We start from the raw sequence: 20,015 nt of genomic DNA on the forward strand, positions 1-20,015 counted from the left end.
GCTCCGTAGAGGTGCTGGGCTGAAGTGATTTCTGCTCAAATTAGCACCGAGGTGGTGCTTCTCTCCCAGCCCTGGACCAATGGGTGAAATTCCACATTCCTAGAGCGGGTGCGAGTACAGGCATATGACCACAAATTTTGAGTTCCCCGCAAAGTATCGACTCACTTTATCGACCCCAGAAGGCCGATGGGCTTAGTCAACCCCCAGGTAGGATTTGAACCTTCCAATGGCGAGCCGCTCACTCTACCTGCTGGGTCACGAGGCCGGATCACCACAAAATAAAACCACGGCTTTATTTATTTTATTTCTTTACCCGTGAACCCTCGACCCCACTCGCCGAGCCCCTCTCTCTCCCCACACCCCCTCGCCGCGCCACAGTGAGTGGGTCACTCCGGTGGGGGGTGGGGGGGTGGGGACTGGGGGAGTGGGGCGGCCAAATGCTCACCCGCATGTGGCTGAGCTGCACGAGCTGCTGGTTGACGGTGGCCCAGGCGCTCTCGCTGTGTGCGCAGCTCGCCTCACACACGTCCACCCAGTAGCCCGTGACGGCGCTCGTGCCCGTGTACGTCGGCGCCCGCCACTGCAGCAGCAGCGAGTCCTCGCGAACCTCCGAGGCGATGAGATCGTACGACGGTCCTGCCAAAAGTCAGAATCAGGAATTTATTTCCCGGGAAAAGCCAATCGAGCTAAGAATCTATTTTTTCAAAGCATCCCACAATAATAGATTTTTAAAAAAACTAACTTAAAAGTGAAAGTGCAAACGACCGGTGGTGCACAGCGGGCGACTGGACTTCCCGCGTGCGTCGCCCGGTCATCGCCACCACACGGCCGTCACCGCTGGAGCTGTTGTCGTTATTGTTGTTAACGATGTAACGCCACATCGCCCTCTCGAGACAGCCACAAGACTCATGCCCGAACATCGACGTTCTGGGGTCACAGTGCAAGCTGCTGGGATCAGACAGGTTTTCCCGGATTTTGCTCGAGTCAGATAGGAACTTCCTACGGTCAGACAAGAGGCGTCTTGGGGGTCATAGAGGTCTCATAGTTTCTAGTGGGGGTCATGGGGGTCGGATGGGGTCCCGCTACCCTCCCAGGCGCTCCGCCCATGCGTGTGGTGCCGCACCGGGCGTAGGCATGGTCCACTCCTCGCAGAGGAAGCCCGCGCTGGCCACCGACGGGAGGCTCACTCCGGCGAGGTTGACGGCGCGCACGCGGAACTGGTACTCGACGCCCTCCTGCAGGTGCGAGATCTGCGAAGGGGAGCAGGGACGGCGAGTTAGCGTTGCGACGTCGGAGCAGGCTGGCAAGGCCATCCCTCTGTTGTGGGCCACGAGTCTAGACACCCGCGCATTCCGACCGTGCTGCCACACGGCGCAAAGTTTTTAATAATTACAATTGTTAATCTTGAGAATAAAACTATAAAGATATGGGCATTGGTGAAATGCACGAGATGTCTTTTATCGGATCGTGACGGAGCCAAGAAATAAATGGAGATGCGTCCTCACTAATTCCAGATCGCAGAAGACACTTGGGAGAGAGATAGCGATGTAACCCCCATTGCCTTAACCACAGTTCATCCCACTGGGACCATGCTGTTCGTCTCTCCGCTGCGCTCGGGTTGCACCGCCCGTGTTGTCTCGGCACGATGTCCGACGTTTCACTCCACGTGCTGGGATCTTCTTCAGGAACCGCACTCGGGTTCGCTGCGCGTCCCGGGAACACGACCCGAGAGCGCGAGGGAGCGACGGCGCTCACCCAGAGGAGCTGCTCGGGGACGGGCCGGGCGTTGGCCTCGCGCCACGGCCCCACGGCGTCGCCGTCCACCTCGCGGAAGTCCACGAAGTAGCCCGTCACGTCGGCGCCCCCGCTGAAGTGCGGGGCCTTCCAGCCCAGGAGCATCGCGTCGCCGCGGCTCTCCAGCAGCGTGAGGCTGCTGGGTGGCGACGAGCGAGCTGAGCGGCGGCGAGGGGTCGAGAGGTGGAGAGCGGTGGGGGGTGGGAGGTGTCGTTAGCGAGGAGGTGAAGGAGGTTGGGGAGCGCGTCGAGGAGTGGGGGGGCCCACCAGGTATGAGTCGGCCAATTGATTCGGAGATTTCAATCGATCCTTAATCTCACGGTGGATGCCTCACATTGTGCGCGTGAAAATTGACGATTCACAATTCATACAAACGACGTCACAATTTTACACTTCGAATAATGGCGCAATGGACACGACTCAAACCAGGCAGAACACACGGTGAACAATACCAATGTGATGGTGAACATTACATAAATCGTGACCCTCAATGATAACAACTCATCAATTCGTTGTGGGAGGTGGTGGGGTGGGGGGTATCACGTGTTTTATAGGATGGGAGGTGCTCAGATTGCGTGGAAAACATCAGGGTGTCTCTTGCGGCCAAGTGAACTTGACGCTGTGACAGGGGCACACGGAGCGCGTGCGGCGGCTGCTGCTGCCGTGGCCACGTGGCACGCAGCGGTGACCGCAAGGAGGCCACCGCCGCCGCGTTGTGCGGGACTGGCGTGGTGGTTCTAGACGGCTGACCCCTGTGGCCGTGGGAGGAGAGAATCGCTCGAAGGAGTTCGAGGCACGCAGCAGCAGAGTGACTGAAGCAAATGATGCCCGTGGTGAGGTGAACACGCTTTGTGTTTTAAAAAAGTACATTGCGGTGATTCAAACGTGCAAACTGGGTTCTCAGGAATTGCTTTCTGCTTGTGAAGTTAAAATGACAGGAAGGACGGAGTCTGGACAAAGTGCAAACTACAATTGTCAGTCCTTTAGTCAGCTGGAAGGTTGCACGTGGAAGTATTGACCATGGTGATCACTCATTGATTCATCAATTGTGCTCATTCATCTCTCTGTGCACGTAATCAATTACTCACGGCTTGTGTTCATTATGCTCATGTAATGTTAAGGTTATTGGCACAAACAAGTGTCATTTGCGGGTAGTTTTTCATATTTATATATTCCTGAGAATTCAGCATTGAAATAATTATCCAGCAGCAGTGATAACAGTGACTCCAGATACCGTGGGCGGATCTTCAGAGTGTGGCCGTGTGTTACAGCTGTGGACTTTCTTTAACACAGGCGATAAGGCCACACGTGCAACGACGGAGACATTGCAGTGCAGATGAAACCGTTGGCACCCTGTCACGTTCTCCCAGTGGTGGTGCTCGGCGCTCACAACGTGAAAGTTCGGGGCTTCAAGCGGCTCAAGGAGCCCTGGATACATTAACAATGGGGGTGCATTCAATAGCAACTCATCGTCAAATCCTAACACAACCAGAGAAATATACCATAACGAGCCCATTTATTTATCTCATCACTATCTTGTCTTCATCTCTCATCTCACTAAGTTTTGCTATATTTTTCAAATCCAAGTACACCTCTATATCTTTTCTTAAAGAATGTCTGCAATGAAAGGTGATGGTCCTAACAATGATGCCTGCACGAGGCTCCCAATGGTGCCAGGAGCAGCGTCGCTGCGCTCTCGTGACCGAACCTTGCCTCCCGTGATTTGAGCAAAGTAACACGGCCACGGCACGGCACTTCGGTCGTAACAGGCGCCGAGTTTGTGTCCGCACTGCGGCGGGGGAAGGCGTGGATCCGGCGACACGGTACGCGAGTGGCGGGCGTGCGGTTAGACAGTGACGGTGGTGGGCCCCGGCGGTGCTTATGGTGGTAGACGGGAGGACTTACCGTCCAGAATGCCACCTCCTGGCAACAAGACGGATGTTACAATGACACCGCAACATAGGGGAGAGGATGGCGATGAATGTGTATTGTATGTAAGATGAATGTGTATGTATGTAAGATGAATGTGTATGTATGTAAGATGAATGTGTATGTATGTAAGATGAATGTGTATGTAAGATGAATGTGTAGGTATGTAAGATGAATGTGTATGTATGTATGTAAGATGAATGTGTATGTATGTAAGATGAATGTGTATGTATGTAAGATGAATGTGTGTGTATGTAAGATGAATGTGTATGTATGTAAGATGAATGTGTATGTATGTAAGATGAATGTGTATGTAAGATGAATGTGTATGTATGTAAGATGAATGTGTGTGTATGTAAGATGAATGTGTATGTAAGATGAATGTATATGTATGTATGTAAGATGAATGTGTGTGTATGTAAGATGAATGTGTATGTATGTATGTAAGATGAATGTGTATGTATGTAAGATGAATGTGTATGTAAGATTAATGTGTATGTATGTAAGATGAATGTGTGTGTATGTAAGTGTTCTTCATCGGAAGGTCCGGCGGTCACTGGCGGCCCCTGGTGGCCTTTAGTGGAGCCCCCGACAATACACAACACGTGACAACCCCCCGCCTCCCCCATCATCATCCTCGTCGTGCTGCTGTCAAACCCCCAGTGGTTTCAAATATGTGGCGGCCCTCATACTGATGATGTCTTATCGGCGAAAGTGTCCCCCGCTCTGAGAACGAGTGAAGAACACTCATGTATGTTGAACTTCTTTTGCGACCGTACGTAGCTTACCGTGCTAATGGGAGGTGTGGGAGAAGGACAACAAGCGAGGTGCAGTACGTGCCTTCACAGCTGGGCCGCATTCACGGTACGTTGACGGCCTACGCGTGACTGAGTTAAAGGGCTGCCAATGACAGACGGCTGTTCGTGTTTTGGTGACGAGGCACACGCCGACAGGATAACGGTGCTGGGAATACGCGACACGTCTCATTGTGTAGCTTCGCATGGGAGGGGTATGCGGAGACAACCCAACACGCATGTCAGGGGGAGGTATTGAAAGCTCTGCACAGATAGATTCATGAATCCATTGCTGTCGTGTTATACACTGTATTGGCTACCTCGCAGTCCACGCCTACAACAACTTGTACGGTATTTCCAATCTCATATCCAAGTACTAACCAGGCTCAAGCCTACTTGGCTTCTGAGATCTGATGAGATCATAAATATTCAGGTTCAGTTGTCTTAGATAGAGGACTCCTACTACTATCAGCAGTATAACTGGGTACACCACTGTTAGTCTATCGGCAGTCTATCGGCAGGCCAAGAAACTGTGAGCAGCGCTGTAGATGACAATGACTCACCTCTACCTCTAAACGAATATAATCAATTATCAACTGAAAAAAAGCAATATAACCCACAGTGCTTGCTGTGGGTTATATTGGTCGTGGTGTTGGTGTTGGCGGTGGTGGAATGGGTGGCGCTTACTGATGGCCGAGTAGACGGTGATCGGCTCCGAGCTGGGCGAGTGGGGGCCCGGCCCAGCCGCGTTGATGGCCTTCACACGGAACTCGTAGCGCTTCCCCGTCGTCAGCCCCTGCGCGATGAACCTGTGGGGAACCGAGGCCGAGTTGAGAGCCGTCACGCAAGCGACCGACGTATGTCGGCCGATGTATTTTTCCCCGTGCGCAGCAGGACACGTGACCGTACGAGTGCTGCCCCTGCGTGTGTAGCACCTGGTGCCCTGGATGGGCTTGTTGTTGCAGGGCACCCAGACGCCCGTGCCCTCTTCGCGTGCGTCCACGTAGTATCCAAGCAGCTCGCCCTCCGTCTCGACGGCATCCCACGCCAGCTGCACCGACGTCTTGGTGTTGCGCGTGGCCAGCGGCCGCGCCGGTGCCCCGGGCACATCTGCGGCTCGCAGTCAAAGCGGAGCGAGTTTCAGTGGCGGGGAGAGGGAGGCCGTCGGCCTGGGCATCGCCGCATAGTGCGGGCTGGCAGCCTCGGTTCTCGTCGGCAGACGAAGCGAGCAGAGCTACAGCGGCCGCTGCCCTTGTCTATGAAGCGAGAGCGGCGCTCCATCTCGGAAGTAAAATCCAACTGCGAAGAGACTGTGGCCTTCGGTCGAGGAAATGAGTTCGAAAACGCTGCAGAGAACGAACAACATGATTACAACGATGGTGGCGAAAGACAGAGATCGGCAGCATAGGCTGTGGAGAGAGCCACAGTGGGAATAGGGCGCAGCGTGGGAGACAGCGCGGACCATGCACGCTCATGGAGTGTGCACACGTGCGGAGTTGAGGGGCAAGGCCACGACTCTCCGTCCGAGTGGAGCACGATACAGGGGCAGCCAGGCGACGCTGGCAACCGAGACTCTCCTGGTCCCTTGAGCTCTTATCTGGGTTGAATAAAATAAACAAATAACCACAAACAAACACCGGGATATCCGCATTGCGTGCGGTTGGCCCGCACTCACCCAGCCGGTCCCCAACGCTGACGGGGCCCGTGGCCTCCGAGGGCTCGCTGATCCCGCACGAGTTGCTGGCACGCACGCGGAAGTGGTAGGCCTCGCCCGCGTCCAGGCTGAAGGTGGCATAGCGCGGAGACTTGAGCGGCATCTCCAGATTCTCACGCTGCCACAGGCCCGACGAGCCCACCATCTGGAGGGGGAGCGCCAGGAGAATGCGCAGTCAGTTGGCCTCCACGCCGTCCATGCACCACCCTTGCTTCTCCGTCTCTCCATTACATTATGTAACACAATTTTTGTTCCTGGGTAGTAATTGTTAGTTCGTAATTGCTTATGCGTAAAAAGTTTATAAAATGGCTATTATTCCCCACAAACTTTGCTTTTGTGACCAGGACAATGATATTTAGAAATATACCTATTTTCAATGAGAAAACGGGCGAATTTGTGTCTTTTCGTTCACATAAAGTCAGAAAAAAACATAGCAATACAAATGTACATGTCTTTATACCTCTGTATACCAGGCAAGGTAGTTAACATCTCGCCCACTCACCCATCCACCTATCACCTTTCATTTTAGATTTGGGGCAAAGTGTCACTGTGGTACACGTGCGAATCTCAATCGGGGACGAGGCGCTACCTTCTCCACGTAGTAGACGAGGCCCTCGCTGCCCCGCAGAGATGGCGGCTTCCAAGAGAGCACCACGTAGTCCTTGGTGGCTTCGGTGACGGAGAGCGCCGTGGGCGGGCCCGGGATCGTCCCCTCTGCACACGCGGCGCCACGGTGCCGGCACACGGTCAGCACGGCCAGAACCGCCGCTGATGATCCCACGGCACCATCGCAATCCCCCCCTCTCCCCCTGCTGCGGCTGCTGATAAACTCCTAAACCCATCCAAAGTTGACACCCAAGCAACAAGGTCTGCTCTGACTGTGTCCAACCACCTGGCATCAGGTCTTGGCTTCCTCTCGGTCACCGGCGTCTTGGGTGCCACTCAAAACGCCTGCCCCTGATGGCCTCCCCTCCTCCTGCACCTGCACTCGAGCACCGCCAGTCGCGACCACCCACTCCTGACTTACCTCGGCACTGCTTTGCACTTATATATGTTGAACTTCTTTTGCACTGCACGTAGCCAATCGGAGGTGCTTTAGTGCCGCATGGTATTTCTTACGTCCAAGTCGCTCAGCCTACCCTTCGATGCGCCTGCATTTATAAACTTACTTTGTCATTGCCATTTTAAAGTATTTCTTAAGGAGACCCTTCCTCCACAAGGGGACATGAGCAAAACATCGCAGAGCTGCACCTGTACCCCCCCCCCCCTTTATATGGCAGCCCATCCCTTATACCCCTTCCTCAAACACCTGTCTCTGAGCAACACTGTTGGCTCCTCTACTCATACGCAGCCAGCGGCTTACGCACTCCGCCAGTCTCAAACCGGCACTCCCTCTGGACATGACAACGCGAACGGGTGAACGTGCACACGAGGCGTCCTGGGCGAGATGTCCGCACTCATACCTTCCGGCTCCTCCTCTGTGACCATAATCTGCCCGGTCCACGGTGCAGTCGGCATCTCTGTGAAAGGGAGAGCAAAGCGTGAGACTGATTCTCAACACAGTGTACGAATGCCCCCCCCCCCCATGTAGATAACGTTGTATATTCCAGTTATAAAAGCACGAGTTGTGTTTTGTATTTTAATAGAAGATTGAATTACAAAAGAACTGAACAGCGGACCTCAATGCCATAATTGAAGAATGAACTCAAAAAACGAATCGCTATCTGCTGGCAGATACCTGGGCTGGGTGTGTGTGACTGCCCAACACAAGTCGGGAGGTTCATTAATGAGAAAAAAATACTTTGTTGAAGTGATTTGGAGACGTTACTGGGAAATACATACTCATATATGTTAACATCAATACGGTGAAGACACTACAATGCTTTGGAGGAAAACCTAAGTAGCTTGCGAGGGAGTCTCGAGGGGAATTTATTTAGATCCATGGTGCCCACAGGACTGGGCTGCGACCACCAGCCCACTCCACTCGGCAACCCAGTTTCAACGTGGACAGCAGAAGTCAAAACCTAACCCAGGGGGATCTCTGCGGTGCCGGCTCAGTGCCTGTGACCCCCAAGTCCTCGCTTCCCCACCGGTGGGGGGGGGGGGGGGACAGTGACCTTTGTGGTGAGCGCGGGCGGTGGGGTCGGCGACGAGCACGGGCTCCGAGGAGCGGGAGGCAGGGCCCACGCCACGGGAGTTGACGCTTCGCACGCGGAACTCGTAGGAGTGTCCCTCGGCCAGCCCCGTGACGGGCAGGCGCGCGAACCGCACGGGCGCGTCGTTGCACTGCACCCACTGGTTGGTGCCCACTTCCCGCCTGGCGCCAGCGCGAGGGGAGGCAGCGCGGCAAGGGTCACGGGTCACGGTGGCTCGGGTCAGGCGGTCCCAGCGGTGGGACACACACGCTCGGACGCACGCACGGCTTAGCGGGGTTTTGGTTGTTTTTTTGGGGGGTATTTTTCATGTTCCTGCAAAAGATTCGCTGAACACATTTTCCAGGACTGCTACTTCAACAAGGTGATCCTGGAAAAGCAGGACAAGTGGCAACTCTATCTGCCACTCACCCACCTACTCACTAACTAGCTCGCCCACCCACTCACCCATCCACCCACCCACCCACTTATTCACCCATTACAGCTAAACACATTGTCTTGAGTGGTGTTTGATTGACCTGACAAAGCAAGGGCTTTCAATGTCCCGGGAAGACCTACAGATTTCTCACGACAGCTGCCTCCTGAGAAAAGCAGGACAGGTGGCGACCCCAGCCCCGAGTCGGCAGACGTCGGTGGACGTCGGCGTCTCACCGGTCCACGAAATAGCCGATGACGGGACTGCCGTGGTCGTCGCTCGGGTGCTTCCAGGTGACAATGACGTAATCCTTGTTGATGTCCTCACACGCCACCTCGAGCGCGGCGCCTGGCGCCCCCTCAACCTCCGTCTTCCCATCTGGCACGGGGTGGAGGGGGGGGTGAGCCACACAGACGTGTCGCGTAGTCAGGTGCTTACCGAGCAGGGGATGCGTCTGCTGCGAATAAATAGTGGCGGAGTGAGCTTTGGTCTCCGGTGGGGCAAGTCTGGAGGATGACCCGTTCGATGTTAATTCAACAACAGAGTGCATGCTTACATCAATATGTTCAATGAATAAAAAAAACAAGTTGGACATTTGAACGTGCACAGATGTGACCCCAATTACAAAACATGATCTGGAATATGGGTCCACATCTTTGCTTGCTCACTTCATCAGGGCCTGCATATGCGGCACCATTCACACTTCTATTACCGAGGTCTCAACTCTTTTCGATAGCTCTGAATTGTTGTCCTTTAGGTTGACTGGCCCCCACTGCGGGAGTGTGGCAGTGTCACCACTGCCGAAGAGATGAGCCCCTCGCAATCGTCTGAATGCGTTGTGCGTGCACACCAACAAAAAGACAAAGGTCCCCCGCGTGTAGCCTTAACAGACTCTTGGGGGAAGTGCTGTTAGCGAGCAGCACCTACAAAGGCCGCGACGGCACACGAGACGGTGTCACCACTGGCCAGCACCGCACATCGGCCGCCTTTATCTCCTGAGTGGCTGTTTTCATATATCGCACCAGGTACTCATTTGAGGCTGAGTCGACCTCGGGGAGGCCCACGACCAATTCAGATATTCTCCACCGTTATTGGTCATGAGTGGGAATTGAACTCTGGTCGCTGGGTTTGTAGCGCGGCACGCTAACCATTGCACTCCACACACACCTACAACAACAACAACAACAACCGCCATTCGCCACTAAGTGGCGGTGACGTCACCACGACGCTTGTGCCAGGCTATGTGCACCCTGAGGCCACGTGAAGTGTCGAACGCCCGCTGGCAGGAGGTCACGGGGCAGACCCAGGTGCCACGGGTCGACTGACTGAGATGACTGGCTGATGCACCACCTGTGCCCCCTACTGTGCCAACCTGCTGTGCTTTAGTCACCCGGCGCTCCGCTCGCTGTTGTGAGCGTCGCTCCTCCGCCCTCCGTTGTTGTTGGAGGGCGACTGCCTCAAACTGCCCAGTAGCATCCTTCACGAGCCTCCTCCACAGAGGCCGATCTTGACACCGCTGGTACCAGTCATCGGCAAGTCCACTCAGCTCCACGTCCTCCTGTACCACATCACTCCATCTCTTCTCTAGCCCGTGCCGCGCCCGCTTAGCCCCCTCAATCCGGCCAAACAAAAGCTGTTTCGGCATGCGGTGGCTGGGCATGCGGGCTACATGACCCAGCCATCGCAGCCTTGCCTGCCGGAGGAGCTCACCGATGGGACCCTGCCCAGATCTTTCAAGGATTTGTGAGCTCCTCACACAATCCAGTCTGGTTAAACCCAGGATGGATCGTAGGCAGGCCAGCCTAAATGTTTCCAACCGGCGAAGATGTTCCATTAGGGGGGTCCACGTTTCGCAAGCGTAGAGAAGGGAGGGAATGACCGTGGCCGAGAAGACCTGAAGCTTAGTGCGGAGCGACAGACCAGGTAGCTTCCACACAGCGTTGCGCAACCGATGAAAAGATATTGCCGCTCGACTGATTCGGAGTGAGACCCCTGCTGTTAAACTGGAGCCAGTCATAAGCACACTGCCCAGGTATGGGAAACTCTCCACTCTCTCCAGAACTGCCCCATCACCGATTGGGAGTTGTGGGGGTGGAGTGTCCGATGGTACAAAATACCCAGGCAGGTGCTTAGTTTTGGTGGGGCTGATGGTAAGGCCCCACCTCTTAGTGGCACGCTCCAGTCTCAGCAGCAGCGTCTCCAACTCCTCCTCTGACTGAGCAGCTATTACCAAGTCATCAGCATACATAACGTGGTTGAGCAATAGGGAGCCATCCCTTGACCGCACCCGGGCATCGATTAGCCTCCCATTATATCTGTACCATATGGAGATTCCCCCGGTACAGCTATTGAAGGCTTCACGAACCACGTGGTCAAAATAGATGTTAAATAATGTGGGAGCCAGAGGACATCCCTGTCGCACCCCAAGGTGTACAGGGAATGGCTCTGACTGCCGGCCACGTAGTTTTACCCGGGCCCGCTCACCATCATGAAGGTCCTTAATGATCGTGAGCAGAGGGTCAGGTACTCCAAAAGCACGAAGAACGACCCAGAGCCCAGGCCTACTGATGGCATCATAGGCCCCGACCAGGTCAATAAAGCAGAGATGTAGGTCCCGTTGGAACCCCCTACACCTCCGCTGCAGCAGACGGACAGAAAACATGGCATCCGTGCAGGACCGCCCCTTCCCGAAACCGCACTGGGGCCCCGCAAGCCTCTCCCCAGCGTGCCTGGCAAGGCGATGCTGAATAATCCTTGCCAGGACCTTTCCCGGCACACCGAGGAGCGAGACGCCCCCGCAGCCGTTACAGTCCGTGCGGTCCCCGCTCTCAAAAAGGGGGACCACCAGGGCATCCCTCCAATCCCGCGGAACCCGTCCAGCGGTCCAGACCGTTGCCATGATGTCACATAGGGCAGTCCGTGCACAAACGCCACCCTCCCTCAGCATCTCGCCTGGGAGACCATCCCTGCCCGCTGCCTTTCCTGGTCTCAGACTCCGGATCGCCTTCAATACTTCCTCAGCAGATGGCACCTCAGCCAGCCACTCACAGGGGGTGACTTCATCCAATATTTGAGGCACCGCAGCCTCAGCAGGGTCATCCTCACTTTGTGCCACACACATGCACACACGCATACACGCACACACAACAACCGCCATTCGCCACTAAATGGTTATGACGTCACCACGACGCTTGTGCCAGGCCTTGTGCACCTTGAGGCCACGTGAAGTGTCGAACGCCTGCTGGCAGGAGGTCAGGGGGCAGACCCAAGTGCCACGGGTCGAGTGACTAAGATGACTGCGATGACTGGCTGATGCACCACATGTGCCCCCTACTGTGCCAACCTGCTGGGCTTTAGACACCCGGCGCTCCGCTCGTTGCTGTGAGCGTCGCTCCTCCGCCCTCCGTTGTTGTTGGAGGGCGACTGCCTCCAACTGCCCAGTAGCATCCTTCATGAGCCTCCTCCACAGAGGCCGATCTTGACACCGCTGGTACCAGTCATCGGCAAGTCCACTCAGCTCCACGTCCTCCTGTACCACATCACTCCATCTCTTCTCTACCCCGTGCCACGCCCGTTTAGCCCCCTCGATCCTGCTGAACAAAAGCTGTTTCGGCATGCGGTGGTGGCTGGGCATGCGGGCTACATGACCCAGCCAACGCAGCCTTGCATGCCAGAGAAGCTCACCGATGGGACCTTGGCCAGATCTTTCAAGGATTTGTGAGCTCCTCACATAATCCAGCCTGGTTAAACCCAGGATGGATCGTGGGCAGGCTAGCCTAAATGTTTCTAACCGGCGAAGATGTTCCATTAGGGGGGTCCACGTTTCGCAAGCATAGAGAAGGGAGGGAATGACCGTGGCCGAGAAGACTTGAAGCTTAGTGTGGAGCGACAGACCAGGTAGCTTCCACACAGCGTTACGCAACCGATGAAAAGATATTGCCGCTCGACTGATTCGGAGTGAGACCTCTGCTGTTAAACTGGAGCCGGTCATAAGCACACTGCCCAGGTATGGGAAACTCTCCACTCTCTCCACAACTGCCCCATCACCGATTTGGAGTTGTGGAGGTGGAGTGTCCGATGGTACAAAATACCCAGGCAGGTGCTTAATTTTGGTGGGGCTGATGGTAAGGCCCCATCTCTTAGTGGCACGCTCCAGCAGCAGCGTCTCCAACTCCTCCTCTGAATGAGCAACTATTACCAATTCATCGGCATACATAACGTGGTTGAGCAATAGGGAGCCATCCCTTGACCGCACCCGGGCATCGATCAGCCTCCCATTATATCTGTACCAAATGGAGATTCCCCCGGTACAGCTATTGAAGGCTTCACGAACTACGTGGTCAAAGTATATGTTAAATAATGTGGGAGCCAGAGGACATCCCTGTCGCACCCCATGGTGTACAGGGAATGGCTCTGACTCCCGGCCACGTAGTTTTACCCAGGCCCGCTCACCATCATGAAGGTCCTTAATGATCGTGAGCAGAGGGTCAGGGACTCCAAAAGCACGAAGAACAACCCAGAGCCCAGCCCTACTGATGGTATCATAGTCCTTGACCAGGTCAATAAAGCAGAGATGTAGGTCTTGCTCGAATTCCCTACACCTCTGCTGTAGCAGACGGACAGAAAATATGGCATCTGTGCAGGACCGCCCTTTCTTGAAACCGCATTGGGGCTCCGCAAACCTCTCCTCAGTGTGCCTGGCAAGGCGATGTTGAATAATCCTTGCCAGGACCTTTCCCGGCACACTGAGGAGTGAGATGCCCCTGTAGTTGTTACAGTCTGTGCGGTCCCCCTTCTCAAAGAGGGGGACCACCAGGACATCCTTCCAATCCTACGGAACCCGTCCAGTGGTCCAGACTGTTGTTATGATGCCATATAGAGCAGTCTGTGCTCAAACGCCACCCTCCCTCAGCATTTCGCTTGGGAGATCATCTCTGCCCGGTGCCTTTCTTGGTCTCAGACTCTGGATCGCCTTCAGTACTTCCTCAACAGATGGCACCTCAGCCAGCCACTCACAGGGGGTGACTTCCTCCAATATTTGAGGCACCGCAGCCTCAGCAGGGTCATCCGCACTTTGTGCCGCGATGTTTTCCTGGCTGAGGGATTTCCCCTCCCCCAGGACCTCACAGAAATGCTCAGCAAATCTGCAAACCTGTTCCTGGGGGTCAGAGATTGGATCACCGTTTTTTCCCCTAATGATGATAATAGGTGTGGCGCTGCAGGTTACTTTTTTGATGGAGTTAAATAGAGATTTGTGATTGCGGGCCACTGAGGCAGACTCCATCTCTTCAGCAACCCGCGACCACCACCCATCCTTGCAGCGCCTCATGGCTCTCCGAACCTCCGAGCAAAGGCTGTGGTAAGCCTCCTCATTCTCTGACGTGGTATTCTGTAGCCGATGACAGTGGGCCTGTCGCTTTTTCTCAACTATCCTGAACACCTCCTCTGTCAGCTAGGGTCTCTGGGGAGGTCTGGACTGCATACCCAAAACAGCCATTGCAGCTGCATGAGTCACAGTCCTAAACCTCGCCCATTTACCCTCGACATCAGGAGGAGTGGGGGACGATGCCAACCCCAGCCTCAAGCGATGATGAAATTCTCGCTTGCAACTTTCATCAGATAACTGAGACCAGGCCACTTTAGGTTGGAATCGGGTCCTGGGTCTACACCCACCACCGGAGTGGAAGAATGGCAGGCGCAACTTACAGATGACTAGTCGATGGTCAGAGGGCAGATCAGCTCCACGGTAGGTCCTGGTGTCAAGGACATAGGCTCGCATCCGCTGGTCTGTCACTATGTAGTCCAGAAGATGTTCGTGCTTGGACCCGGCATGCATCCATGATGTTGTGTGGATGCGCCGATGCCGGAACAGCGTGTTGGTAATTACAAGCCCATGGGCTGCACAATAATCTAGCATCCTCCTACTGTTGTTATTGAGCTGATCTGGCCCATGTCCTCCAATCACTCCAGACCAGGTGCCAGCATCATGACCAACTCGGGCATTGAAGTCACCCAACAAGATGACTCTATCCCGAGGGACCACTTTAGCCAGCACCTGTGACAGGAGGTCATAGAAGGCATCTGACTCATCGGTTTTGCCTGCATTTCTCCATGGATGTTCGTATTCGGTGGGGGCATAAGTAACCACGACCACCACTCCTCGCCTCCGGTTGATGGGAAGGCGAGCCCAAAGTAGCCTTAGGCTTACAGCTTCCCACACACACACACGCACACACACACATGCACACACACACACACGCACACATGCACACACACACACACACGCACGCACACACGCACACACACGCACACACGCACACACACACGCACACATAGACATACACACACACATACACACACGTACACGCGCGCGTGGACCCTCACCGCGGACGAAGACGTAGGCGCTGTACTGGTCGTAGGAGAGTCCGGCAACGACGCGCAGTGTGTAGAGGCCCTCGTCCTCCTTGTTGAGGTGGCGCAGCGTGATGGTGCCCCGCTCGCCAACGCGGCTCGTCTCCACCCACTTGGAATCCTCCAGGAGCACATCTACACACACCACCATCACCGCCACCATCATCAAAATCGCCGCCATCACCACCACCACTGTCACTGCCACCACTGTCATTGCCACCACCGCCGCCATGACCATCACTACCACCGTCACTGTCACCACCACCATCACCACCACTACCACTGTCATTGCCATCTCCACTACTACCACGACCACCGTGAAATATACATGCCAAAACATACACGTCAATATAACGCAGTAACACATGGCCTTAACGATACCCCTAGGATGTTATTGTCTGAAGCTCGCGGAGATTATTCGTGGATGACTGGAACTTAGACTCGAAGCCAGCATCTCAGCAGTCCTTACTCGGTGCATCGGCCCCTGAGCTAGAAGGCTTCATCAAGGCAAAACGCTTTTGTCACCATGTGGCCTACTCAATAGCAATGATGTCCATTATCCAGGGAAGCCTCGCTGAGCAACCAACTTGCTGCATTGGGCGAGAGACCATGTGCGGTGGGAGTCGGTGCTGACCATCACGGTACCACTCCAGCGTCGGGTGGAATCCGGGGATGCTGGGGTGGAGCAGCACAGTGCAGCCCAGGCTCAGCGTGTCGCCCTCCTTCCCGAACGACACCTGGAACTTGTCCATGAGGTGGATGTCGAAGTGGGACGGGATCATCGTGGACACTGCTCATCGGGATGAGAAGAAACAATTTCGGTTTTTGTCATGAAAAAAGACGAAGTTTTGTGAGCGAACACTCCGTGGCACGGCATGGACGGGATGACGAGAGGGGGTTCAGTTTGATTTGGTGACGCGGGTGAGTAACCTTCAGACCCGGCGGAGTACCTTACGAGAGATGTTACATCGTGGGAAATCTGGTGAGGTCGGGCACATCCACGTGACTGGTCATAGGCCACGACCGTGTCAACACCGACATAAAATATTCCGGCCCGTAACTTCACTTTCTAAATATACATTTGGCGTGCGATGGTTTCGATGTAATGGATGGGTGGTGGTTGGCAGCACAGACCTTCGTGGTATCCAGAACCTTCCTCCAGAGCTCCCCTGAAACCTGCAAAAGCGAAGAGAAGCAGGTGCACAGTCCTGGTCAGGGACGGACCCGTCCCGGACCATGATTCCTCCATGGTCTATAAAATCAGCACCACTTTGTGTGAAGTCAACAGTGTTTGTCCTACTGTGGAACTGGGCCCTGCTATAGGTATTGAGTATTTCTCACCACTGTCTCGTGGTCGCCTCATCAATGAAACAAATAACAATATATACTCTCACTCATTATCGTCAAATCAATTCACGTGGTGTACATATTGGTCCTGATGTAGACGATGGGCGGTGAGGGGGAGAATGTTTGTACATAGAGTATACTGTATGTATATGTGTGTGTGCATTAACGAGTCGTGGTAAGATGCGGACTCCATGCTCGCAGGCGCAGTCGTGGGGTGACCGAGGCTGTGGGGGGCGGTTTGGGGGGGGGCTGTGGGGGGCGGTTTGGGGGGGGGCTGTGGGGGGCTCACGTTTAACGACGAGCGAAGCGAAGCACGAAGCCTCGCCCTTGACGTTTATGGCCGAGATGGAGTACTGTGCCGTGTCATCAAAGTCGCACCTGGGGGGTGGGGAGCGGGGAGCGCGGAGAGCGGGGCAAGTGGTGCGCTCGCAATCCTCGGCCACCACGGTGCACACGCACGCAGGCGCTGCCGTGGGTACGCGCCGTGCGTGTGCGTGTCTGTACGCGCCGTGCGTGTCTGTACGCGCCGTGCGTGTGCGTGTCTGTACGCGCCGTGCGTGTCTGTACGCGCCGTGCATGTGCGTGTCTGTACGCAGCGTGCGTCTGCGTGTCTGTACGCAGCGTGCGTGTGGGTGTCTGTACGCAGCGTGCGTGTCTGTACGCAGCGTGCGTGTGCGTGTCTGTACGCGCCGTGCGTGTGCGTGTCTGTACGCAGCGTGCGTGTCTGTACGCAGCGTGCGTGTGCGTGTCTGTACGCAGCGTGCATGTGCGTGTGTGCGTATGGATGCCGGGCTTCACTTCAGCCAGGTGTGCTCGCGTCGATGACCCAGAACGCGCATTCACCTGTTGACTCAGTGGGGAAGCGAGCGGCTCGCAATCGGAAGGTAAGAGTTCAAATCCCATTTGGGGGTTGACTCAACCCATCATCCCTCCATGGTCGATAAAATGAATACCACTATGGTCCCTGTCGTAGGAATGGGGAATTCCAACCACTGGTTAAGGGTTAGAAATAGGAAATGAGCACAGCCTCAATGCTAATTGGAGCACGAAATCACATTCACACCACATCCAGTATACTTCTGTGGCTGCTCCTAGTCACGTGTCACTGAATGCATGGTACTACCAGCGACCCGGAAAATATTCCACGAAAAATCAAGTCCCGTATGCATCCTTGACCGCTCAAGAAATCGTGACAATCGAAATGCGTGCACCGTGACATGACCTCTATAAGCAAATTGACAAACACGTGCTGACCTGCTGATCTCCAGCGTGTTCACTCCGAATCGGCTCTCGACTCTGTACTTCTCGGGACACATCTCCGAGCTAATGGGGACGTTGTTCTTGTACCTTTAAAAAAATAAATAGGAAGTGAAAGCAGAAGACGATGAGCACGCTTCAGCCAGTGTTTGCTTCCAGCATCGCCTCTTAGAAACTTGGAACACATTGTACCCGACGGTCTAGGGAAGAAAGCGTTGTGCGTTAATGCTGCTGCTATTGTAGTCACATTAGACAGACAAACGACGCGGACATTTGCCGAACTGCACTGCAGCATCTCGGCTCTCTCACCACGCGGGAGAACATTGCCTGCCGCTGAGTGAATTCCTTTAATCCTCGCAAACCCGCCACTTCCAAGCTGCTGCGCTCACGACATTTTGCGTGGCGCTAGAAATTAAAGTAAATATAATTAAAGTAAATACAGCGACACGTGCATTCGTCTGTTTCAGATCGTCATTAATGTACGCACCCGTAATGTTATACAAGGATGGCTGGAGACATGTGATCGTGTAAGGCGTGATGGGGGCGACTCATTAAGTGTTGACATGCTGAGATTGAACTTGACCAGGTCAGTGCAGGGTTGGGCTTTGTGTGGTGCAAACGGATGATGATTTGGCAGAGCGATGTCAGTGAAGTGTGACTCTAAATTTATTGAACCCTTCATTGTCATCCTCGCAAGCTCCAGTGATCTGGCCCCACTCGCCAGCCGCTGCGTTGTCATGAATCAGGGTCACAATTCCATCCAAGAAGCAGTTCCCTTTCGTTGGTCTTTTTAAATGGCGCGACTATAACGTGGATAGATTTGTCAAACCCATCGGATGCAAGGCACACGAAATAAAAATAATAAATAATAAACAAAATGAATTATTACACATGTGTAGTGTATGTATTATCATTCCATGCCTGTATTATAGGGGTAAGGACGCATCGTAATCGATGACTTGACGTGTTGTTACACCCATAACGTTTTGTCACGTAAACGCCATCATAATCCTCATCGGCCACCTCCTCACAAAGCCGTCGTTACCTCTCGGGGTTCTGCACATTGACAATGGTTGTTATTTGGAATGAGTAACCCAGCCCCTGCCAGAGAAATGTGGATAATTCATGCATGGGCTGAGGGCCACCATCACCAACCCCCGACGGTCACTGGAGCAGCCCTTGGACGCCGGTTTCAGCGTTAGCCCCGTAGCTTCGCGACGCCTCTGTCCGGCACTCTCACTCACCACGTGATCTTGACCTCGGGCCAGGCGTCCACGGTGCTGGTGAACTTGACGTTCATGCGCTCCCAGATGGTGTGCGAGCGCAGCCGCACGGTGAAGTGCGGCGCGCGCAGCTGCCCGTCCAAGCTCATGCGCTTCTGCACCTGGGAGCGCGTGTGGATCTACACGCAGAGACAAGGATTGCTGGGGCGCGCGCCGCGCAGCGAGCACCGTGCCCGGCCACCTTTGTATCCCGACTGATGATCTCTCCACACTGCACCAGGTACTCGTTTAAGGCTGCGTCTGCCTATGAGAGGCCCAAGACCGGTTCAGTTAACTGAACCCAGCTCATCGGGTTCATAAAGCAGTGCACTAACCACTCTACCACCGCTCCCCATACACTCCCTGCTAGACATCTCAATCTAACACTTTTAAAAGTCACGTGGATTTGTCTGATTTAGTGATGTTACTGGATTATGTGTATTTTCTTTACTATGTTATTCCACGGTGTTATTTGGACTGTGTCATGAGATGAAGTGCCGATTGAGAACTCTCTCAGAGCAATGCATTCACCCGTGGACAAGAACGGCCCAGATTTTACAGAACTACTTCTGAGATACCTTCCAGTGTCCTCGTTAACGCACAATGTTTTAGTGGCTGACTTCCCAGACGCCCTGTCATGTGACCGTCGAAGCAACATTCTCTACTCCCAGAGCCGCAATTTGTCCAAATTGAGTGGAAACCCAACATTGCCACGAGCGTTCTGTGCGCAGTAATTGGCGACTGAGCTGAGAGACCGTCTTCTGATTTCATCTCACGAGAATCTGGTTAAGTCACGTGATAATCTGGCATGATCATGAGATGATATTGTTGCATCACGTGATAATCTGGTGTTTATCATGAGATAATCTGATTATATCACGTGAACATCTGGTGTAATTATGACAGAATCTGGTTAAATCACCTGATAATCTGGTGTAA

At 54.3% G+C, this 20,015-nt stretch overlaps 1 protein-coding gene across 2 annotated transcripts in view; it reads right to left on the reverse strand.

The window, feature by feature from the left end:
* The window catches only part of LOC116951049 (myomesin-1-like), a 52,817-nt gene that overhangs the window by 25,224 nt on the left and 7,578 nt on the right, over positions 1-20,015 (reverse strand). Inside the window, exons 5-21 of one of the 2 annotated variants that reach the window (XM_076072077.1) lie at positions 19,059-19,216; positions 17,812-17,904; positions 16,847-16,935; positions 16,345-16,386; positions 15,845-16,000; positions 15,184-15,345; positions 9,036-9,177; positions 8,349-8,548; positions 7,695-7,751; positions 6,821-6,945; positions 6,193-6,376; positions 5,453-5,627; positions 5,205-5,326; positions 3,700-3,717; positions 1,756-1,952; positions 1,124-1,250; positions 446-636 (exon numbers count right to left, since the gene is read on the reverse strand). In XM_076072077.1, coding sequence (XP_075928192.1) covers positions 446-636; positions 1,124-1,250; positions 1,756-1,952; positions 3,700-3,717; positions 5,205-5,326; positions 5,453-5,627; positions 6,193-6,376; positions 6,821-6,945; positions 7,695-7,751; positions 8,349-8,548; positions 9,036-9,177; positions 15,184-15,345; positions 15,845-16,000; positions 16,345-16,386; positions 16,847-16,935; positions 17,812-17,904; positions 19,059-19,216 — 2,238 coding nt within the window. The remainder of the gene's footprint in view (positions 1-445; positions 637-1,123; positions 1,251-1,755; positions 1,953-3,699; positions 3,718-5,204; positions 5,327-5,452; positions 5,628-6,192; positions 6,377-6,820; positions 6,946-7,694; positions 7,752-8,348; positions 8,549-9,035; positions 9,178-15,183; positions 15,346-15,844; positions 16,001-16,344; positions 16,387-16,846; positions 16,936-17,811; positions 17,905-19,058; positions 19,217-20,015) is intronic. The other variant, XM_032969404.2, reaches the window with a different exon arrangement.

The sequence above is a fragment of the Petromyzon marinus genome, chromosome 3 (assembly GCF_048934315.1).
Source record: "Petromyzon marinus isolate PM22_M1 ecotype Great Lakes invasive population chromosome 3, UKy_Petmar_22M1.pri1.0, whole genome shotgun sequence".
NCBI lineage: Eukaryota > Metazoa > Chordata > Hyperoartia > Petromyzontiformes > Petromyzontidae > Petromyzon > Petromyzon marinus.